Here is a 25163-nt window from a genome sequence, read left to right as displayed (position 1 = left end):
GAAGCGGTTGAAATTTGAATAGGCCAAGCCAAGGAACTCCAAGAGATTTGATGGCTCCAAAAACACTCAGTCTAAAAAGCCCATTGTATTTGTAGCTCTGGAATGAGGGTAGATAGTCAAAGAGGAAAGGAGAAGCCTGAAGCGGTTATTAAAAACGTAAATCACGACTGTTGGTCGTCATCCTCTATTCCAAAGCCCCTTCTTCCTTTTTCTTCTACCTGTCTTGTTTCTTCCCTTCTCCTTTCCCCTTCACCTCCCCCTGTAACCATACAGGTTGCGATACCAATCACAACGAACAAATTTTCCATTTTTTGTCCAAGTGGGCCCCTAGCAAGGACAGCCATCTAACCTACATCTAAGGTGGCACAGAGGACTATGCTTCTGGATTGAATACTGCCCTGTTACACTCCTCCTCCTTTTCAAAATTCTTAAAACCAAATGTAAGTGTGTCTCTTGAGCTGATGAGCTAATGAGCTGCTTCCCTATTGGCAATATGAAAATATTTCTAAAGAAGGTTAGCGGATGCTTGATTCTTGGCCACTTGCCAGCTTTTAAATTTGTCTTATTCCATTTTGTATATAAACGCTTGTATGTATGTATGTGTGCCCGCATTTTTACTATCTACTCATCGTATGTAGATTTTACGATTTGTTTAGAATGCGTCGAGCAAAACAGAGGCAAACATGTAAAGGGTGTTTATTTGTTATTGTTGTGTTGTGGCAGTACGGTCAAATGAAATATTTAAATAAATAAAAGCAAATCAAGTGAATAGAAAAGACGCGAAAAATCTGTGTTAATCTCTGAGTAAAATGAGGACAATAACGCTCCTTCATATTTATGCTTTTGTCGCCTTTTAACTCGACTGTCGGCGTATGCGAAATTTCACATTAGCCAGTGGCTTTCAATTTGGCCGTCGATTTGTGTCTTAATGTCGAATATCTAAATTTAATTTTAGCATTAATGGGCGCAATACTGGCTGAGTGCGCTGCATTTCGGTTTGAATCTTTTAATGCAACGGTTGGTAAAAATCTCTAAAGTGCGCGTAGTGCAAAGGCAAACATTATTAAATAAACACAAAAATTAAGTGCATTTTTTGGGCCGAAATTTTTTCGTTTCTCTACTTTAGTGCTTCGCTGGAAATATGTATGCTAGCTTTTAAATTGTGAAAATTTACTTCAATGAAAATTTCTTTGGTGCATTTAATTTTCGCGCTACTTTGCGCCATCGCCCACACCGCCGACCGGCCACAATTCAATGTCGGTAAGTGTGTACGCCAATTTATGCTCCAGTTAATGTATTTAGTTTTTCACCAATAACCTTGAACTCAACTGCATCCATGCAACAGGAATAATTTTCGCTAGTAGAAATGATGACACCGAAATCGCCTTCCTCACCGCCATCGAACGCGCCAATGTAGTTGAGCGCAGCTTCGAATTGGTGCCCATTGTGGAGTACGCCAATACCGATGATAGTTTTATTGTGGAGAAAACAGGTCAGTTGCCATTATATGCATTCCACACACACATTTTTTATCAATATTATTTATTTATATGAAATATTCTGCGTAAAAATTTCATTTTTCTGCAAATAGTCTGCAAATTGATTGCGCAAGGCGTTATTGCTATTTTCGGGCCCAACACAGCAGGCGGTACAGGTATGTATGTGCAAAAAGAAACAACGCATTAACATGTGAATAAATATATGTGTGTGTGTGTGTATGCGCATATGTATGTAAATGCAGTACAACATTCCATCACACATACATACATGTATGTGTGTGTGTACGTGTGCTAGAGCAAATTCTCTGCTCTGCTGCGGCGGTTGATCGTTGGTAAATCAGTGTAAGTGAAAGCACATACATACATATACATATATATAAGTATACTCGTATATATATTCATATAAGTATGCACATGTGCATATAGTATATTTATAGCTCCCCTTGAAATTTGCTAACCCACTTACCTACAATATACCGGCATTGTCAGCACGTGCTTCACAATCATGGCGAAAGTAATAAGCACCGAAAAAGTTTCAGAATTTAAGATTTGGCTTTTTGTTTCTAATCCCTTTTCATACTTGCCTATACAGCAAGTGAACGAGAAAAGTAGTACAAATATAATTTTATTTGCATAACGAATGCTATTAACAGCATAACTGTTAGGGATTTTGAACTTTTCGATGTTTACAATCCCGGGAGTTTGGCGATGCCGTTATTGCAATCCCGAGATTTGGGTATTCATTAGTTTGGAACGTAAGTTGAAAAAAATGTAATCAGTATTTTCGGGAACTCTTTATTCCAGTCCCGAGATTTCGTGATTAGCCCTGGAATTTAGATATTCATTAGTTTGCAACAACTTAAGTCGAAAAATAGTACATCAATATTTGTTAAAGCCCTCCCACCCTATACCGTCTTTTACCGAAAATAAGACACTCTCTTACTTTCTTTTTTGGTTCAAAATAAGCTAGAGCTTATTTTCGAGGGAGGGCAAAAATAAAAGTATATTTATAATATTTTTATTTAATACTAGCTGACCCGACGAACTTTGTTCCACCCTAGAGGCAATAAAAAAGCAGATTTTTGATTTTATTAAGTTAATTTTTTTATTAATCAAGTATTTCAATGAAGCTTTAATAGATTGCACCCTTCAGTTAAGCACCTCGTGATACACGTCATTTTTTGTTTTATTATCAGGTGCAAGAACAAACAACGCCCACATTTAATGGACCATGTGATAAACATTGATTTTCTAGATTCAGACCACAAACTTTCAAGGATTGGCTTTGTGATTTATTAATGGCCATGGTGAATGCAAGACGGATCGGAAATTGAAGTCTTTTAAACTCAAACGGAAGATCGGTTGAGATCATCGGGATTCTCGGAATGAGAACTTCTTCACCTTCGAATTTTCCTTTGAGTATCGTGGCGTAAATACATTAATCATCAATTTATTTACCACCAAACGCGTACCGTTGCAAAGTTTTGGTGGGCTTATGTTTCGAAGCATGATTACTACGGAGCCAACTTTTAGGCATAAATTGTGCGGGAGTAAGCCAGGCACATCCAAGGAGTTTACAAATTCAATTGGATAGTTGGTGGCTTCATCTTCATTTGTTACACAGTCAATGTATTTGAATGAATGCATTGTTCCAATGATATCATTTTGAATTATGTAGTCATCTACATCTGTATTCTGAGCCGCTAAAATTGCTCGTTCACTCAATCATTTTTTATTTTTGTAGTTATTAATGATGTTTGGGAATACTTTACTGATAAGTTCGTCTTTCGATGAGACCAAGTTACAGAAATTCTGAGGAAATGAAATCAATCCGCTCGATTCGTCGACAGGTACTCGACCATTACCGATAGTCAGTAATTGCTCGGAGAAATCTTCAGTAGATGTATCATTAAGTAATGCAACTCTGATGTTTGTTGTCAGCTGAAGTTTCTTCACATAGCGCCATAGATTCGATGATTTGAGGCAAGCGTTTATTTCGTCAGCAGCCGTTGATCTTGGAATTACTGGCAGTGTTTGGCGGAAGTCGCCAGACAGTAAAATCATTGCGCCTCCAAAACATCTCGAGTCGTTGCGTATATACATATTTGAATGTTCGGTTAAGTGCTTCTAAATCATGTTTATGCGCCATTGTGCATTCGTCCCAGATGATGATTTTTGATGCTGATAAAACTTTGAAGTTTTTTGAAACATTACATGTTGGTTCTTCAATTTTTTGAAGATTTAACGGAAATTTTAATGCTGAGTGAGCCGTACGGCATCCTTCGAACAATGTGGCTGCTATTCCAGAAGAAGCAATTTCAAGCGCAATGTTGGATTTCGCACGAACAGTGGCTAAAATTACTGACATGAGGAATGTCTTACCAGTTCCACCAGGGGCATCAAGGAAATATAAACCACCATTTCCATCAGAAATTGCCTTCATTGATGTATCATAAACTTCTTTTTTGGTTGGCGATTCAACAGTGGTACATTCGTTTGAACTACTAAATCTACTTGTTGATCTCTGTTATTCGCTCGACGATTTCGCATTACCAACCGAGCCGTTTCACGGGCTGCCTTGCTGTGCTCTTGTGATTGAGAAGCACGAAGTCGAGCCATACTAACGCGGCGCTCTTCACGGGCAATTGCTTCTTCAGTCGTTTCATTCCCAATGTTTCGTATCCTTCTTGCATTACGGCTTTGATCGTCTTGCTCGCGGCATTGATAATGATGATTCAAAGAGAATACAAATTACTGTGATTATATATTTCTGACAAAATTTATATTACCAAATTTTCTACTTAACCATAGGCAAAATTACGTTTACCTGTCATTTGCATTTTGCTATACCACATTTTATAGTGACTTCACGGAAACGCATTCGAATGGGATAAAAAGTATCCTATGTTCGTTTCCTGGTCCTAAACTACCTCTCCACCGATTTTCAGCCAAATCGGTTTAGCCGTTCCCGAGTTATAAATTGTGTAACTAACATGACTTTCTTTTATACATATATATAGATTTATTTTACACAGAATAAAGAAATTTAAATTTATTCAATTACAGTCATGTCATCTTCTTCGTGAACATCGTCATAAATAAAATTCTAAATTATATTCCGATTTTCTGCCAAATCCATTTGCTGTTGAATCATTGGTCCGAATCTCTCATGTCTTGCGATATAGCTATCGTTCAATGAATACTTCTTGTCTAAGTAGCCTGTTCGTAGTGCATTGGAAACATCACTATCAGTTATTTTGTCAAATACATTTTTTACCCAGTTCACAACTTCTTGTAAGCCTGGTTTTATAAAATTACCTCAATGATTTCTCACCATTTTTTTTTTTTTCAATATATTCATTGATTTCCATCCGCAATTGATCCTTGAATGGCTTGTTGATTGCAATGACAAGGGTCTGGAGATAACCAGTCATTCCTGCCGTAATCATTATTTGATCAATCTTCCTCTCAGCAAGAAAGTTATTCATGCCTTTAGCGCGCTGAGTACTGGCTGAATCCCAAACTAGCCTATTCTGACCCCTCAACAGTGGCGGGAGCATAAAATCAACACACTGTCTTATAACTGCTTGGGTACAACAGGCTTTTTCAATGACTTAAATTCCTGAGACACGTTGAATCTGGTCTTTTTTTACCATTAGTGATTAAAAATGGCAATACTTTCTTGCCGTCTAGATGAAGCACCAAAATACAGGTAACGCGTGCACTATCGTAACCGGTAGAAGGAACGTAAATTGACGAAGAAGCCTTGTGGTGAACTGTCGTTTCAACTCCTTGGCCTAGGAATACCGCGGTCTCCTCCATAGCAATCAACAACTTCATTGTCTTCCAGCTTAAACAATGTTTTTGATCTCCTTAAAGGCAGTTCATAACGTTTAAGAAAGTTGTCCAACTAGTGTGACGATGCTTTAAATTCTTCTGTGGATATATCAAATTCAATATTCAGTTGCTGTTTTAAGGGCAAATTTTTGAATATCAGCCCTGCGCACAACCAAAGCCATTGCTCTCTTGCCTGCAATCCATTCCGAGATGCAATCTTCCAACTCAGAAAATAACGGCTGCCAACCTGATCTAACTGTGCGTTTTTTCTCTTTTTTTTGGTCCACCCGTTGACACAGGTAATCGTAGTATGCACGCCATTTACGAACCATACCGAGACCCCTGGAGTGTTCCACGATTCACCTTTTGTACTCGATGGAATAGCTCTTTCGTTTTGTACTCATTGTAACTGGGGTTAAGAATTATTCCCTTTATTTTTAAATAAAATTACGTATGAGGAAAAAATCAGACTTACAAGACTGAAATGAATGAACGTTGTATACCTCCACTGTCGCTCAATGTGGCATTTTTAAGATAAATGTCAAGAATTAATTTGAAACGAACTGTAGAGGTAAACAAACATTTCTCTGAAATACGAGTATTAGGAAAAGTAAACATATTATTACTTACGAGTATAATTAACAAAATCAACAGCATTTTCAACGAATTCTTTTTGTCACATTATTTTAACTAAAATCACGATAGGGCGTATTTTCGGAGGATGTCTTATTTTCAGAAAAAGACGGCAATAAATAACAAATAATCTACCCTTGGCGCAGTAGAAGAGGCAGTAAGCAGCGCAGACCACACTTCACGCAGACGCCACTAGCCGAAGCCCATCACCGTTCTAGCAATGCTTGATCTACAGAACACCTTTAACAGCTTGCGATGGATATAATAAAGGCACTACAAGAAAGATTTCAAATACTTGCATACCTGCATTCCTTCTAAGGATTCTCCAGAGCCACCTGAGTGAGCGTGAACTGCTGTACCACACACCAGATTCACCAGAACAAAAGCACTAACGTCTGGTGCACAGAAATGCCAGAAGATACATATCTAGTGGGTTATACGGACGATCTAACGGCGTTCATATCAGCCCGAGACACTGAGGGTGCTAGGAGGAAGCTTAACGGCGCAAATATGGCTTGAGGATCATGGCCTGGAGCTCGCCAAACATAAAACCGAAGTCATCCTGATGACAAGAGGTCAGCATGCAAATAGGCGACACATCCCTAGTGACCCAAAAAGTAGAGAAATAGCTAGGTATTCAACTTGACTGTAGACTTACTTTCTGGGTCCAGATACGGCATGCAGCAGAGATCACGGGAATGCTAAGCAGATTAATGACAAACGTCAGTGGGCAAACACTGAGCAAAATAAGGCTAATCATGGCGGCCACAAACTCAATTCTCCTGTACGGCAGTTAAGTATGAGGAGATGAGCTAAACAACAAAGCCAAGCGCAAAGCACTGGAAGCTGTGTAACGAATAGCGTCACTCAGAGTTTCCTTAGCCTACCGCACTGTCCCAGACGCTGCAATTATTGTGATCAGTGGGCGGATACCCGTCGACCTGATAGTCCGGGAATGAATGGATGCTTGGGACTGCAAAAGGAAACACATCATCACTAGCGGCGCGTAACGGAGATGCCATACTGCGGTGGCAAAGCCGATGGGACACTGAACCGTGTGGCAGATGGACGGCGAAACTTATTCCAGATATACATACCTATATCACATGGGCAAAGTAACCGATTCCGAGTGCATCTACTGCGAAGCGCTGAGCGATGACGCTGAACACACGTTTTTTTAATTGCGACAGATGGCTCGTGGAAAGAAATGCTCTGAGAGAGCAGATTGACGACATCGCGCCATGCAACATAATCAGCAAAATGCTCGAACGCGAGAACAGCTGGAACGCGATAAAGTAATACCTACATCGAGAACAACGTACTACGAAAAAAAAGTTTGACCTCGACAGAGTCCAACAAAGCGAAGCACAGATAGAGACACAAGAAGAGGAGCCTATAGCATGAAAGCTGGTTACAAATATGGTGGACCCAGACGTAGGTGAATAGAATTGGTCCTTTATGGATGCCGTTCTGGGCCCTCCCGAAATAATAAAGCAGTCCCGGGAAGGGTGTCTCCCCAGAAGGAGAGGAGGGATCGTTTTAGTGGCCACACTACACGACGCAGTAGACGACGGCCGCTGCAATTAAGTAAAGCATTTTTAACCCTACCGCACCCACCAAAAAAAAAAAAAAAAAAAAAAAAAAAAAAAAAAAAAATGTCACCAAGCTTTCACTAGAAAGCAGCAAGGGATGTAACTTCCAACGCACTAACTCACTAAAAAGATGTCGCCATCAAAAACATTTTTATGACGCCAGTATTGTTTATTTTGGACTTCACCTTGTCGTTTGACATTAGACACGCGTGATCTATCAAAAAAACGCTATTACCAAAAGTAACCCCAATCCGAACACCCTCTCACCCTTTACATATAAAGGGTGGTTAAGTTTTAAGGGCCGGTGCTGATTTTGAATAAAATAAAATTTTTTTAGGAAATCATTCCCGTTTATCTTTATTATGATAATATTGGTATGGCTCAATTACGTATAAACCAAAGTATCGGCCAAATAACCGCCGCGGCCTCGGCGACACACCTCCATCCGATGGTCCAAATTTTTTCGATGACGCTGAGCCATAATTGAGGTTCTATGCCGTTAATGTGGCGAATTATCTCATCCTTTAGCTTTTGAATTGTTGCTGGCTTATCGACGTATACCTTTTCTTTCAAGTAACCCCAAAGAAAGAAGTCCAACGGTATCAAATCACATGATCTTGGCGGCTAATTGACATCGCCGCGACGTGAGATTATTCGGCCATCAAATTTTTCGCGCAAAAGAGCCATTGTTTCGTTAGCTGTGTAACAAGTGGCACCGCCCTGTTGAAACCACATATCGTCCACATGCATATCTTCCAATTCGGGCTATAAAAAGTTCGTTATAATCTGACGATAGCGAACACTATTCACAGTAACTGCCTGACCGGCCTCATTTTGGAAAAAATACGGCCCAATGATGTCGCCGGCCCATAAACCGCACCAAACAGTCAGTCTTTGTGGGTGCATTGGTTTTTCGGGAATCACTCTTGGATTATTATTCGTCGAAATGCGGGAATTCTGCTTATTGACGAATCCACTGAGGTGAAAATGTGCCTCATCACGGAAGATGAAGTGCGCGATATGCATTTTGATTTGAACGCCCATTTTCATAATAAGCCTGAATAACTTTAACGCGTTGCTCGATTGCGTGTCTTTCCATGGTTCAAATTGAATTAGTCTGAAATTGAAAAATGTCAAATGAAATGCAGAAAACAACTTGACGTTTAGGTGTGGTTCCCATTCAACATGGGCCCTTGAAATTTAACCTTTATATAAAGAAATTTAAGAAGGAATGTGTTTCTTGTAAACCATTAATTAAATTAATTAATTAAAACTCAATAATTGTTTCACTCTAAATTTCCAGACATAGTTACCAACATATGCAACACGCTCGATATACCGCACATAGTTTTCGATTGGTCGCCCAGTGAGTCGCTTTCCGATCGCGAGCACACTTCCATGACACTCAATGTGCATCCGAATAATATTTTGCTTTCACGCGGCATGGCCGAGATATTACAAAGTTTCAATTGGCGCAGTTACACCATCGTCTATGAAACGGAAAAGGGTTGGATTAATTCAGGCATCAAATATTTGCAAACCGCTCATAGTTTATACACTTTTAGAGCTACAACAATTACAAGACGTGCTGCAGGTGGGTGAACCCGAAAATAATCCAACAACGTTACGCCAATTGGGTGAGGGCCCCGATTATCGTCCATTTCTGAAGAATATAAAATTGTCTAGCGATAACTGTATGATACTGCACTGCGCGACGGAGAACATTTTGAGCGTTTTAAGGCAAGCTGATGAGCTTAAAATGTTGGGTGAATATCAGGTGATTTCGCATGTGATTAAGTAATATATTTTTTCATGCGACACATTTCACTGGGTTTCTTCTCTCTGCACAGAGCGTTTTCATCACCGCACTCGACACACACACACAGGACTTTAAAGAATTGCTCTCAGTTTCAGCCAATATTACCACTATACGATTAATGGATCCCACCGATTATAAGGTGAAGAATGCGGCACATGATTGGGAGGAACGTGAAAACCGTGAAAAACGTTATTATCGTGCTGACCCATCAGTGGTTAAGGTAAGACTTGAAATTATTTCCGTAAAGTTAGTTCTTGTTATCTAAATTTTCGTAACGGTTTTATGTTTTTCTTTGCATTTGTATAGACACATATGATCTTGGCTAATGATGCTGTTGCCATGTTTGCAAAAGGGCTTGCTGAGCTGGATATTGTCGAGAAGCTTAGTCCACCGAAATTGGAGTGTCGTAAAAACCGCGCTTGGCCGCATGGGAAACGCATCATTGAGTTCTTGAAAGCGGTAATATTTTTACTTTAATTGATTATTTAAGATTTGTCTGCTTTGGAATCTTGTTTGAAGTCCAGATTAGATTATTTTGACTGAAGTATTGGGTGTCGGAAAGCTGTGAGCCGCAATCGCTAAGAATAGAGCAAAAACCTATTCGAATGTGACTTTCTCAGCAATATTTAGAGCGTTTTCGAAAAGATAAAGTGGATTTTGTGCGTCGATACATCACTATGGATGTGACTCGGGACTATAATAGAGAGGATAAATTAAAACGAGAGTCTAAAGAGTGGTGTTAGCCCGGCTCCGAAACGAGTTCGTGTCAAGAAATCGACCGAGAAGGTCAATTTATTGGGACGCGAAAGGAATTTTGTTTGTGGATTACTTGCAAACTGGTAAAATAATAAATTATGAATATTATTGTAGGCCAACTTAAGGAAAAAATTCGTGAAAAAAGACCCAGTTTGCAACAGAAAAGAGATTCTTTTTCGTCAGGTCAATGCACCGCCTTTCAAGAGCATTTTGACAATGGCTAAAATCCATGAATTAAAGTTCGAATTATTCGAGCATCCACTGTATTCACCAGATTTGGCCCCCAGCGACTTCGATCTGTGTGCAGACCTAAAATAATTTATGCATGGAAAGTGTTTTTCATCACATAAAAGTGCTGAATTTAAAAGTGGCCTCACCAGCCTTGAAGACGATCCACGACAAGTACTTCCAAAAACAGTAACAACACTAGAAATCATAGAAAAAATAAGGATATCATATGGGAAAATAGTCGAGTGAAAAAAAACTCTACATATAGGGTTTGGTTGAAAAGTAATGAGCCTTCCCGCGCGGAGCGTCTGTCAAGCGATCAACCGAATCGGCTGGTGGGGGAAAATGATCGTTGCACCTTCCCCTTCCACTAGAAACCGGTCCCAGTTCGCTGGCAACAGCGGTGCAGTCAACATCGTTCCGCGCGTGAAAGCAGTTTTAAAAGTGTGTTAGAATTTTGCAGTGGCCAAAATGCAGCGATCGTTGGAGCAAAGTTACTCGATCAAATTTTGTACCTCCACGAAGCTATCTAAACGTGGTATTTTACAAAGAAGTGCTCCTTCAGCTGAAAAACCGCGTCACCCGGGTTCGGCCCGACCTCGTCAACAATTGGACCCTTCATCACGACAATGCGCCGGCGCACACCGCCTTCCTCTGCACCTCTGCATTTGTCAAGATGGGGGTTCCGGTGCTTCCCCACCCTCCCTACAGCCCAGACCTGTCCCCTCCGGACTTCTTCTTGTTCCCGCGCCTGAAAAGAAAGCTGAAGGGGAGGCGTTTCGACTCCATCGAGGCGATCCAAAAAACTGTGACAACCGAATTGAACGCGATTCCGGCGGATGAGTTTAAAAAATGTTTCCTGCATGGAAGGACCGCTACCAGCGGTGTATTGACGCTCAAGGGTCCTATTTTGAAGAATATTAGTTGGATAAGCCAAAGGGTTTAATAAAACTGCTTAAAAAAGCAAAATAAGGCTCATGACTTTTCAATCAAACCCTGTATGAAGAGTAGTGATAGTACAATCGCATAAAATGGGACTTTGATTTTACGAGTCACGGTTGAGAGAATACCATTACTCAGCTCTCAATTAATTTGACAAGATCAGTCCTTGAGCTGACAAAATGTCGAGTTTTGCTCTTTTTTTTGTGTTCAACAAAGTTTTCTCTTGCTATTCTGGGCTCTATAACCTTTCTTGTTTACAACCTAACTTTTCATTTGTGTTCACAAAAGCTAAATATTTGTACTTCCACGAGATGCAACTAACTAAACCTCGATCGCGCCAGTTGTGCCATCTCTCGGACTTTCCAAAAGACCCTCAAACATAGCGGTCGCCGTAGCCGAACGGGTTGGTGCACAGGGCAATCTTTCGAGTATATTTTTGCGATGAAAAAGTTCCTCATAAAACACCATCTGCACCATTCGGAAACGTCCCGAAACTGTAGGTCCCTCCATTTATAAAACAACATCAAGACGCCCGTCCAATATAGGAGAAGCACAAGGCGCCAGACGAAAATTTTTCTGCGCAGTCACAGACTCCATCTTGTTTTATGCCGCACCAATATAGTCCCAAGCTCGAGATATGCACCTGCGCGATGCCAGATCGGTATATAGGACAAACGCGAAGCCTGCGCCTATAGGACAGTATCCGAAAACGCAATCTGTGTTATTGCCCGAAAAATTCCTTTGGATATCTCTTGGACAGGCCAGGCGCAAGAGCTTCAAGATAGCAGAAATGAGAGCAACGAAGTTCAACGCCTAATGAATGAATGGCAACCAGAATGGACTCATCCTTCACTGGTCGCTGGACACGTTGGTTCATTCCGTACGCCGAGACAGGGTTATAATGTAGATATGAAGAGATTGACTTTTACCTAGCACAGTTGCTGACTGGACATGGATGCATTTAACTTTATCTGCACATATTTTATCTGGCTGCTTCACCATATTGTCCCACCTGCCTTGAAGAACTCGAAGTCGCGATGCATGTTCTTTTCCACAGGTTCGCAAGAAGTTAACCCCTAGTATGTAGAATATAATCAAGTGTATCTGATCTAATAAGCATCATGTGTAGCTCAATGATGCGGTCGCCGAGTGGGCTCGCTGAAGAAAGGCGAAGAAGGGAACTGTTTCAGCAGCAGCAACTACAGGCTGATAGCTATAACGCCTGTGCCTATATTAATTTAGAAGCAGAGTCCAGAGGAGTTCAACAAGAGACAAACTGGCGACAATCACAGACGCCCGTTTATCACTCGCGACTTAATCAAGACGGTATTGATCATGACATTACCGCATTTTCGATGTTCTTTTTGATCCCACCTACAGTGGAAGCAAGTGGAGATTATCTTTGACGCATTACCGTCCCGGGCAGAGGGTTTGGACGCAGGTTTCTATTTCATTTGGCACCTTAATCACATGAGTCGTTCGCGTCCGGCGCTTATTTCTACTATATAACGCCTACAGAAAATTAGAAAAAAATCATAAGGTTCTTCTGAGCTTCGACTAAATATATCTGAAGAGATTTTTTCAAAATTTTCTATTTTAATAATATTTTATCATAAACAAATGATATGAAAAATGCACCGTGCAGTAGTTTCATAAAAAATTCTTTATTCCTCAACGAATTGGCTGAACACGAACAACTCATCGGAATGTGACTAAATATTGTCCAAAATTCAAAACTATTATCTCAAACACTTCTCTCAACTGTGGATGTCACAGAGAATGTGAAAATCCCGATCACTCATTCTTTAATTACGAGCTGTTGTTCCCCTACCCGATCCTAATGAGATGCGTATAGCGATTACGGATGTAAAGAACAACCCGCGGGAGCTGACGGACTGCCGTCTGAGCTATCCACTTCTCACAACTGTGAGTGTCACAGAAAATGTGAAAGTTCCGATCTCTCAATCTTTAATTATGAGCTGTTGTTCCCCTACCCGATCATAATGAGATGCGAACAGCGATTACGGGTGTAAAGAACAAACCGCGTGAGTCGACGGACTGCCGTCTGAGCTAGAAGCTGATAAGATGCATGCATCAGCTTCTATGCAAAATATGGTCGAATGAATTCATGGCTATCGATTGGAATTTAAGTGTGATCTGTCCAACCCATAGAAGGGCGAACCTGCAATATTTGCAAACTACCGCGGAATTTGACTTCAAAATAGCGCATATAAGGCTCTTGCGAGAGCATTGTGTGAAAGGCTGAAGCACACCATTAACCAACTGATTGGACCTTATCAGTGTGGCTTTAGACCTGGAAAATCCACAATCGGCCAGATATTCACAATACGCGAAGTTTTGGAAACGACTTATGAAAGGAGAATCGACACACAACAACTTCTAGTACAAACCTAACACAATAACACGCAAAACTAATGCAATACCAGCAGCAATACCAGCTCGGTCAGAATTGAGAAAGACCTCTTCGAACCAATTGATGCCAAAGGAGGTTTAAGACAGAGTGACTCTCTGTCTTTTTACCAAATCGGAAACTCGCTACTGTTTATTAAGGCAGATTCGTTAACAGAGCATTTCGCTTTTTGTCTGGTGTGGTAGCTGGAGCAATGTAGTAACCCAGGTAGCGAGAAGCAGACGAACTTGCGAGAAAGCGTACTTCAGTACCACTCTCGACCACCTAGACAACATTAGGCATGCCAGTCTCTTTCTACAAACAGAGGATTATGAAATACTTCCTCAAATAATCGTGAACGGCAGGGAAACACCTTCATGTGGCGCTTTCTAAATAGAACAGAAATAGGCATTGCCATGCACATTACTTTCAGGTCATATTCTGATCCGGAGACAACAGAATGGCGTACAATGGCTTTTTGGAAACCTATTTTGGCGAAGAGGATGCAGAAACTGTCAGGCAAATACAGTTTGACTGACCCACACTATGTAGGAGAAGAGCCGAATTGTACACTTTGAGCCCAGCTATCTTATCCTTATCTAAGCCCAGACTGGAAAAGCAAACTCTACTGCTGAATAAATAAGAAGTACCTGGACGGCGAGCTTCTGGAGGGTCTGGATGAATGAGAGTGTCCTACAAAAAATGTAGCCTGATTGGCTCAGTGCTCGTAGGGGATCATTGCTAATTCGTGTATGACGAACATTACAGTAACAAAAATCGTTTGCTGAACGAATGGAGTGCTGGGTCCAGTGCTTACTAAGTGAATACATCCAACGCTCCCTACAAATTCGATCTCGTGTCGTACTAAACGTTCTTTTTTGCACTCTCTCTCGTCTCTTAAAAGAGATACAAGATAGTAACAGAGTAGATAAGTCGTAGATGGTAAACGCACCGAGTGTACTCGTATAAGAATGAACCGCAAATAGATCCTTGCCTTTTTTTATAAATCTTAATAACTGCAACTCATCTTTACCGTTTTTCTTTAGCGTCCCCTAGAAGGCGCCACAGGTCGCATCGGTTTCAACCAGCACGGCGAACGAAACTTCTTTACTCTACGCTTTATGGAATTCACACCCAATGGCTTTTTGGAATTGTCCACTTGGGATCCGGTAAATGGCTTAGATTCGGTCGAAAAAGAGGATGCCAGTGAGAAGCGTGTAGGTGAGAAGCTTTCGAATAAAACTTTCATAATCACGTCGCGTATTGGTGCGCCTTTCTTGTTGGATCGGTAAGAATAGGAACTTTTTTGGCAAATAAATATTTACAGCTAAAGTTCATCACTTGCAGAGAGCCAAAAGATGGCGAAATACTTCAGGGCAATGCACGTTATGAAGGCTATTCAATGGACTTGATTGATGCCATAGCCAGACTGCTGAATTTCAAATATGAATTCGTGTTAGCGCCAGATGGTAAATACGGTAGTTTTAATAAACTAACACAAAGCTGGGATGGACTGGTGAAGCAGCTTTTGGATGGCGTAAGTACCAGGCAATGAGCTTTAATGCTTGCGAAAATGTTTCTCAAGCTACACATCTTCTTTATTTGCTAGAATGCCGATCTGGGCATTTGCGACCTGACCATGACCTCAGCGCGTCGCCAAGCTGTCGACTTCACACCACCCTTCATGACACTGGGCATTAGTATCCTATATGCTAAGCCCGAGCAGCAACCGCCAGATCTGTTCTCTTTCCTCTCACCTTTTTCTTTGGATGTATGGGTTTATATGGCCACCGCATATTTGGGTGTGTCGCTATTGATTTTCGGTCTATCACGCATGGCGCCAGCAGACTGGGAGAATCCACATCCCTGCAAGGAGCCAGAAGAGGTGGAAAATCCTTGGTGCATGTCGAATACGACATGGTTAGCAGTCGGCTCCATCATGGGACAGGGATGTGATATATTGCCTAAGTGAGTAGAAGAGCAGAGAGAGAGAGCTTCATTAAAGCTCTACCCAACTCATGAAAACTACTTTATCTTTTCTTCACAGAGCTGCTTCGACACGCCTCGTTACCGGCATGTGGTGGTTCTTTGCCTTGATGATGTTGAACTCCTATACCGCTAACTTGGCTGCCTTTTTGACAATGTCGAGGGTGACGTTTTTACATAAATCGTTTCTGTGTGCAACATTCAAAGTTCTATTTTCTTTTTATAGATGGAGAGTTCGATTAAGAGCGCAGAAGATTTAGCGACGCAAAGTAAAATTAAATATGGCACTTTACTGGGCGGCAGCACAATGGGGTTTTTTCGGGTGAGCGCATTGCTTTGAAAGCGCTAGCTTGAGAGCTTTCACTTTTAACAAGAACTTTCACTCATTTTCTTGTTTTTTCCTACAATCAGGACTCCAATTTCACCACCTATCAACGCATGTGGACTGCCATGGAAACAGCTCGTCCTTCGGTATTTACCAAAAATAATGACGAAGGCAAGGATCGCGTTCTCAAGGGCAAGGGACTTTATGCTTTTCTAATGGAGTCGACTACACTGGAGTATATAATTGAACGTGATTGTGCTCTAATGCAAGTGGGCGGTTGGTTGGACTATAAAACCTATGGCATTGCAATGCCGTTTAGTGAGTATCTCGATTGAATACCGATGCATGGAGTTTTAATGATTCGAAATATGGTATATTCGTGCGTAGATTCCCCATATCGCAAGCAGATCAGCGGCGCTGTGTTGAAGCTTGGTGAATCGGGTACGCTGTCCGAATTGAAGCGCAAATGGTGGAAGGAGATGCATGGCGGTGGTTCGTGTTCGCAAGCGGAGAGCAGCAGTGATGACACTCCCGAATTGGATTTGGAGAATGTGGGTGGTGTATTCTTGGTGCTGGGCATTGGTCTACTCACTGCTATTCTTATTGGAATGTGTGAATTTTTGTGGAACATTAAAGCGGTAGCGATTGAAGAAAAGGTATTTGTTTTATAAATTATTTAAGATATAATTAAATTGATTTTTATCTTTTACCCAACTTTTTTAATTAAGTTTTTCTTAATCGCTTTTAATTTTAATTATTTATTATTAGTTTCATTTTTATTTTATTTATTTTTTTTTTTTTTGTTGATATTTTAGGTTATTTTTAACTTTTATTATTTTTTTATTGCTATTTTAGGTTATTGTTTATCTTTTTTTATTTAATTTTTATTCTTTTCATTACTTTATTTTGTATTTTTTTTTATCTTAGTTTATTTTATTTTGAATTATTTTTTTACATAATTTAATTTTTTATTTCTATTAATTTTTTATGTTGTTTTTACTCTATGCTTTTTCTGCTTTTGATGTTTTTAACATTTTATTTTCTTTATTTTTTATTATCTTGCTTTGTATTGGTTTTATTTTACTTTAAGTTATCTTACTTTACTTTATTTTATATAAAGGTTTTTTTATTTTTGTTAACGTTTTTATTTTGTTTTACTGTTTTCTTGTTATTTTTATTTTAACTCATTTCTATTTTGTTTTGTTTATTCCTCTTTATTCAATTTGATCATGTATTAATATTATTATTGTTACTAGCACTAACTTTTTATTCTTCAGTTAATGAATTTTTTTATTTATATTTTGTGTTCTTTTCATTGCTTTTATTTATTTTAGTTTTTTTACTTTATTTTATTTTTTGTTATTTAACTTAAATTTATTTATTTTATTTATATTTTTTTGATTTTGTTTTACTGTATGCCATACGACTGAGGAAATAGTTTTTGTTTTCTAAATTAATTATTTTAGATATAAATATTTTATATTCATTGTTTTAACTTTTTTAATTAATATCTTCTTAATTATTTTCAAATTAAATTTAATTTAAATAAATTTACTAATTTTTGTGTATTTGAACATTTTGACTTAAATTCTAACTTTTTTAATTAATGTCTTCCTAAATGTTTTTAAACTTGATTTAATTATTTTTTTGTTTTAATTTCCTTTAATTTACTTTATATTTATATTAGGTGCGCAACTAAGTTCTCGCTGTTTTTTTGATGAAGATACAACTTTGTTCTGAAAAAATGGTTACAAGTGAATCATTGAAAGTATTGCTCATCGCCGGCTACTACTTTTTCCCATCTTTCTGGTAGATCTCATATACCGTCGCGGTAAAACTGTTCATCTTTTGAGGCTATCCACGGATCTAGCGATTTTTTGATGTCTTCATGTGACCAGCAGGTCTAGACCATGTGAGATCGATCGGAATATCAGAGTATAGCGGGTGGGGCAGGATTTCTCATTTCAGTGTTTCCAGATAGTTTTTACGGGTTTGGCAACGTGAGGCCGAGCGTTGTCATGGTGTAAAATCTCTTTTTCATGCCTCTCCGCGTATTGCGGCCGCTTCTCGCGCATTGCTCGGCTCAATCGCATCAATTGAAGTCGATACTCATCCCCAGTGATAGTTTCGCTTGGTTTTAACAGTTCATAATAATAAATAACACCAACTTGGTCCCACCAAATACATAGCATAACCTTCGCAGCGTGAATATTCGGCCGAGGCGACGACGTAGAAGCATGACCAGGCTGTAATGAATCGATATTTCATCACCCATCCGGATGCGATGAAGAAAACTCTTCCTTTTTTGCCGCTGGAGCTGTTGTTCACAGGCGAAACGTCGAAAAAACGACGTTCAACATCCCTTGGGTTTAACTCATAAGGAACCCAAGTCCCCTGTTTCTGAATCATTCCCAAAGCATGCAATCGCTTGGAAATGGATTGGCGGGTAACTCCTAATACTGAAGCAAGCTCTTCTTGCGTTGGCACGGATCCTCATTGAGCAATGCCTCCAATTCAGCGTCTTCGCAGGTTATTGGCCTTCCTTCACGCGGGCGGTAGTCAATGTTAAAATCACCGTCTTTGAAGCGACGGAATCAATCTCGGCACGTTGTTTCACTTAAAGCAGCATCTCCATAAACTTTTTGTAGCTTTCATGCGCGTCAGCCGCCGTTTTTTTTCGAATGAAAGAGGAAAATCAACACTTACCGCAAATGACAATTATTCGGCACAAAATCAGACATTTTCACAAAACCAAAAGTATATGATACCAAAACAAAATCACTAATGTGTCGAAGCAGATTGTTTACCATATATCTAAGCTTGGTTTATGACGTTTAGGTTATGTTGGGATCGACTAGCGCACACTGCTGGCGGCATCTATTGACAAACAGCGGGAACTTAGTTGCGCACCTAATATATTTTTACTTATGATTATTTATTTTTAATTATTTTGTCCTATTTAATTTAATTTTTTTTTAGTTTTTTTACCTATATTTCTAAGTTTTTTAATTAATTTCTTACTAATTGGTTTTAAATTTGATTTAATTTTTTTTTTGTGTTTTAATTTACTGAAATTTAAAAAATATTTTTTTTTATTTATAGGTATAATTTATTACTAATTTTCTTTCTTATTATTCATTTTTTGGTAATTATTTTTAAATTAAATTTAATTTAAGATGCTTTCCATTTCAATTCAACCGGGCTATTCGGGTCATGTTCTTCGATTTCGATGTAACTCAGATATGTTGCTCTCTGGTCAAAATGATGCTAAATACAAAATTCTCAACTACTTTTTTGCAACTGTTTCTACATGAAGTCGTGTAAGTAATGACGATCATTTTGAACCCAGAATTATTAAAATCGGTTCATTTTTGACTAAGTTATGGGCATTTAAAAAAAAATTTTCTTATATAATTAAAAAAAAAATCGATTTTGAGCCAAAAAACAAAATTGCCGATAACTCTTGAAAAAAATTTTTTCGGGCGAACAAAAAAATACGTGTCTCATTATTTTGACCAGAGAGCAACATATTTGAGTTGCATCGAAATCGAAGAACATGACCCGAATAGCCCGGTTGAAATGAAATGGAAAGCATCTTAAATAAATGTATTAATTTTTTTATTTATATATTTTTTGTGTTTCTTACTTTAATTAAATGAATTAAATTTAAATAAATTCAAATAAATTTTTTTTTATTTATATACATATATTTTTACTTGTATTTCTAACTTTTTTTTATTAATATCTTCCAAATTATTTTTAAATTAAATTTAATTAATTAATAAAAAATTGATAAGTTTATTCATACTTTTTTTATATATATATTTTTAATTACATTTTGTTTTTATTTTTTCTGTTCTTTTGTGTTTATTTTATTTCCATTTCCTTTTATTAAACTTTTTTTATTTAATACTTTGTAATTTATTTATTTTATAATTTATCGACTTTGTTTTACTGATATTCTCTCTTTTCTTGTGATTTTACCTTATTTTTTATTATTTTATTTTATTTCATATTATTTAGTTTTGTTCCATTTTATTAAATTAGCATTATTTGTTTTATGTAACGTTATTGAATTTTATTTTATTTAGTTTTTTTACTTAATTATTTTTTTCATGTATTTGTTTTTTCATTGTTTTTATTAATTTCAGTTTTCTTGACTTCGGTTCGTTTAAGTTTTTATTTTTTGTTGATTTATTTAAATTTATATTTTGAATCTTATTTTATGTTACGTAATTTTGCTTTTTTTAATTGTTTTTTTTTTATTAATTTTTTTACATCGTTTTGTTTAAGTTTTCATTTTATGTTTTTTAATTTAAATTCCCATTTGCAACTTAAGTTTAATTTTATTAGTGTTTTTGTTTTATTAGAATTTATTATGTGGATAGGGATTTGTTTTCTAATTTTTCATTAATTTCTTCGCAATTGGTTTTAAATTTAATTTTTTTTATTTTTTTTTTTATTTATATATTTTTTAATTTATTATACTTCGTGTCACTTTCTTCTTGACATTTATAACATTTTTTTCCAATTTTTTTTTGTTGTTATGATATTTACTTTGTTTTTTTCATATTTTTGAATTTGTTTTTATTTCATTTTAAGTAATTTTATTTTCCTTTACTTTATTTATTTGTATTAACGCTTTTACTTTCATCCTTTTTTATTAATTTTAAATGAAATTTAATATAATTTTTTTTATTTATATATTTTTCATTTTATTATATTTCATTTTCTTCTAGAAATTTTTACCATTTTTTTCTACAGAATTTTTTTTGTTTGTATTGTATTTACTTCGTTTTTTATTCATATTTTAAATTTCGTATTTTTATTTGAAGTAATTTTATTTTACTTTTCCTCATTTTTTAATTTTATTTGCATTAACGCTTTTACTTTCATTCTGTTTTTTTTATTATTTTCTCTTTTGTATTTGTTTTATGATGCATAACTTTTTTTATTTTATTCCAATTTTTAAATATTGCCTTATTTATAATAGTTATTATTAAATTTTTATGTAATTTTATTTTACTTTATTATTTTATATTTTGTTTTTATTTAACATTTTTTATGTACATATTTGTTTTGAAGTGCTCTTATTAATTTTAGTTTCCGATACTTCGTTTTTTTAAGTTTTTAATTTTATTTCAATTTATATTTTTTATCTTATTTTATATTATATTATTTTGCTCCACTTAATTTTAATTTTAATTGAATTTTGTTTTACTGTGATTTATTATGTTTTCTTACTTATCTTTTTTTTTCGATATAATTGAATTGATATTTTATCTTTTTTCTAACGTTTTTCATTATTTCTTCGCTATTGATTTCGAATTTAATTTATATTTTTTATACATATATTTTTAGTTTTTTATTTTATTATACTTGATGTTATTATCATTTTTTCTTTTTAACTTTACCATTTTATTTTTTCTATAATTTTTATTTAATTTCAATTAATTTTATTTAATATTTATTTATTATTTTATTACTTAATTTGTTTTCAAATTTTTTTTGTGTATGTTGTTGTACTTTACTATATTTATATTATTATTTCAGTTTTTGTTATTTTATTTATATTTATCTCTTTTGTCCTATTTTATTTTATGTTATATGAGTTAATATTATTATTTTTTATCTTTCTCTAATTTACCTTTATTTTATTTTTATTTTATTTAATTATTATTTTTATTTATTTTCAGCCCATTATTTATTTAATTAGTTTATTTATTTATTTTACATAGGTTTAATTTAATTTTTATTTCTTCAATTGATTTTATTTTACTTCATTTTATTTTTTTAATATATTTATATATTTTTCTCGTTTTTACTAGTTACTACAATTTGCTTTTTTGTTCTACTTTATTTATTTTCTTTTCTAACAAATTGAAATTTGTTTTATTAATTTTTTTATTTTTGAAATATTATTTAAAAAAATATTTCTTCATATTACCAACATTGTTTACTTAAAGTTTTTTATTATTACTTAATTTTTTACATTTTTTATTATTAAATTTTTATTACTTTATTTTATTTTAGGTTACCACAACTTTTACTTTGTTTTTCCTTATGTTTAATTTTCTTCTATATTTTTTTTTTTTTGTTGTTAACGAAGTTTTTATAAATTTGCACACATTTTGTCTCTCACAGATCTCTCTCTCGGAGGCCTTCCAATCTGAACTCTTATTCGCCTTACGCTTCTGGATACAAACTAAACCAGTACACATCGCATCGACCAGTAGTGGCGGTTCTTCCTCCTCCTCATCCTCCTCGTCCAAGTCTTCCAAGTCCACTAAATCGTCCTCATCCTCCTCCACCTCATCAAAGCGCTCTAAACACTCATCAAAATCCTACGCCCACTCCTTCTCGCACAGCTCGAAAAGTGTCACGAATGACAAGCACGATCAGGAGAAGGATAGGCTATCAGTGCATGATAAGCTACGTAAGATCAGCTCTATGTTTTCACTGAAGTCTGCACGATCCGAACCATCTGTGAATAACGTACACTTAGAAGCGCAACCAGCATTGAAAAACAACGCTCACCATCCCAACAATCACAATCATGCCACAATTCGCAAGAGCACGCAAATGGTACGCGAGGTGGCTCAGCAGACGACACCAATTTCAGATGAGCAGTCGGATGGGGAAGAGGAGAAGGAACAACAGCAGCAGCAGGAGGAGGTGGAAGAGCAACCAGTCGAACAGTCAGAACCGCAACCGCATCATCACCATCACCACCACCATCATCATAGACATCACAACCACAATCACAATCACAACCACAACCAACAGCAACCAGATGGCGATCAGCCGGATATGCAGCTGATCGAGCGCACTCAAAACGGTAAAGTTGGTCGTAATGGATATGCTGGCTTTGGTAATGCAGAAGTTTGAAAAGGAAGTCTATGTGAATGACAACTTCTGGAGATTTTGGAAATTTTTGCGCTTATTAGTAGAGTGTTTTATCAGATTTTATTCTAATTAAAACCGAATTATTTATCTACCTCTCCACTATTGCAAATCCCCACTTACCCACATAAGTATATTTAATTGTTAATTCTTTTAATGTTCTTTATAACAGGAAAGTATTATAAATACCATAATAAAAAATAGCAACGTGTGATAAGGCTTATGTTTATTACTTTTGAACCATTTTTTTTATAATTTTCCAGACATTCTCAAAAAAAATTTTTTTCTGAATTAAAATTTTTATTTTAGGGAAAAATTAATTGATTATTGCAAAATTGTCTGTGCTACAAAATGTAGATGCATATGATTTTATTTTATTTAATTTTTAATTTTTTTAATTTGTAATAATTTTTTGTTTTTTGCTTCACTGTTATTGTATTTATTCTTTACTTTATTTATTTATTTTTGTTAATTTTTTTTTTTGTTATTATTTTGGTTTATTCTATTTTACTTAATTTTATTTATAATTTTTTATTTGAACTTTCCCATTTCAGTGTTTCCAGGTAGGTTTTAACGGGTTTGGCAACGTGAGGCCGAGCATTGTCATGCTGTAGAATCACTTTTTCATGCCTCTACGCGTATTGCGGCCGCTTCTCGCACAGTGCTCGGCTCAATCGCATCAATTGAAGTCGATTGCTGGCGGCGTCTATTGACAAACAGCGGGAACTTAGTTGCTCATCTAATTCTTTACTTTATTTATTTTATACCACTTTATTAGAATTTACCTTCTATTATAATAACTATTGCTATTTTTTATTTATAATATATATTTAATTTATTAATTTATATTTATTCTTAACTTACATTTTTTTATTTTACGGTATTTTTATGATTAGTTTTTATTTTTGTTATTTTTTTTATATTTTTTATTTGTTTGTATTTTTTACTTTCGCTATTTTTTAATTAATTTATTTTTTATTGTTTTTTTTGTATTTGCTCATATTTTATATCCTCTTCTGGGTGAACTTAAAAAACAGAAGAATTCCACAAATTTCACCTCTTTGGAAGTATGAAAACAAAAATGTGCCTATTCAAAAAATAATCGTATTTTTTTTTTTAATTTTTTCTTTTAAGTTATTTCGAAATTGCTTTGTCAGAAATTTTTCAGTTTTACATCAATATTCAAAAAGTATCAGAATTGTCTAATATTATAAAGTATGTATGTATATACAGTGCACTCGCGGTAACTCGAATAGCCGCTAAGTCGAACGACGTGCTAACTCGAACACATTTTTTCCCTTACTGACTTCTTTGTAACTCGAACAATAAAAACAAATTTATTTGTACACACATTCTTTTCAAACATGTACATTTTGTACATAGACACATATGTAATAGTATATGTATATAAATTATATGTATACTAGTGTATTGTCCATATGAATATTTCGGCGTTAATATCCCGTTAGTTTTCTGGGAACAACATCTTGCATTGACCAAATTGCTTTAAATTTGTCATTTGTAGTATATCAGTGCACGTGAGTAATGGATCGTAAAAGGTTGAAGTGTTTAACATTAAAAGAGAGGGCTGAAGTCCTTAACAAAATTAAACGTGGACGTAGTGTTACTTCTCTAGCGAAGGAATATGGGGTAGCCAAGTCCACCATAAGTCTTATAAAAAAGAAAGATAAGGCAATTTATGGCTTGCACTAACGCTACCGGCAACCATAAGCTTAAACTTCTCGTTATTGACAAAGCAAGAAATCCTCGTGTTTTCAAAAATTTTAACTGTCCGGTGGAGTACAAAAATTCCAAATCAGCCTGGATGACTTCGGCGATTTTCAAAGACTGGTTTCATAATTCGTTCGTGCCGCAGGTAAAATCCAGATTCATTAAAACAATTTTTTTAACCAAGTTAAATGACTTTAATATTTAGGTAAGAAAAAATTTGAAAGATGGGGACTACCTGAGAAGGCTCTTCTTCTAATTGATAATGCCCCATCACATCCCAACGAAATCGAATTAAAGTCCGAGGATGGTTTAATTTTAACTATGTTTATGCCGCCGAATGTGACACCATTGATCCAGCCAATGGACCAAAATGTAATTCGTATAACGAAACTATACTACAGAAATTTTCTACTGGCTTCCATTTTCAACAATCGATCGAAAAATCGATATCGATGACTGTTTTTTTAACATAGCACACTCAATTGATAAGTCGAACAAATTC

The 25163-nt window shown here is 36.1% G+C and overlaps 2 protein-coding genes across 2 annotated transcripts in view; one reads left to right on the top strand and one right to left on the bottom strand.

The window, feature by feature from the left end:
• Nucleotides 1-25163, bottom strand: part of LOC128865413 (glutamate receptor ionotropic, kainate 2) — a 62131-nt gene that overhangs the window by 36241 nt on the left and 727 nt on the right. The window lies entirely within an intron of this gene.
• LOC128865412 (glutamate receptor ionotropic, kainate 2) lies at nucleotides 913-23166 on the top strand. Its single transcript, XM_054105771.1, has 15 exons — nucleotides 913-1260; nucleotides 1346-1492; nucleotides 1592-1654; nucleotides 8865-9068; nucleotides 9127-9338; nucleotides 9412-9600; nucleotides 9687-9839; nucleotides 14763-15004; nucleotides 15064-15253; nucleotides 15326-15684; nucleotides 15764-15866; nucleotides 15929-16024; nucleotides 16114-16345; nucleotides 16415-16683; nucleotides 22172-23166. Exons 1-15 carry the CDS (start codon nucleotides 1179-1181, stop codon nucleotides 22913-22915), a joined length of 3285 nt encoding a protein of 1094 aa, XP_053961746.1. The 5' UTR covers nucleotides 913-1178; the 3' UTR covers nucleotides 22916-23166.

The sequence above is a fragment of the Anastrepha ludens genome, chromosome 5 (genome assembly GCF_028408465.1).
Source record: "Anastrepha ludens isolate Willacy chromosome 5, idAnaLude1.1, whole genome shotgun sequence".
Classification (NCBI taxonomy): Eukaryota; Metazoa; Arthropoda; class Insecta; order Diptera; family Tephritidae; genus Anastrepha; species Anastrepha ludens.
Note: the sequence above shows the minus strand (reverse complement) of the source record. Positions and strands in the feature narration are given on the sequence as shown.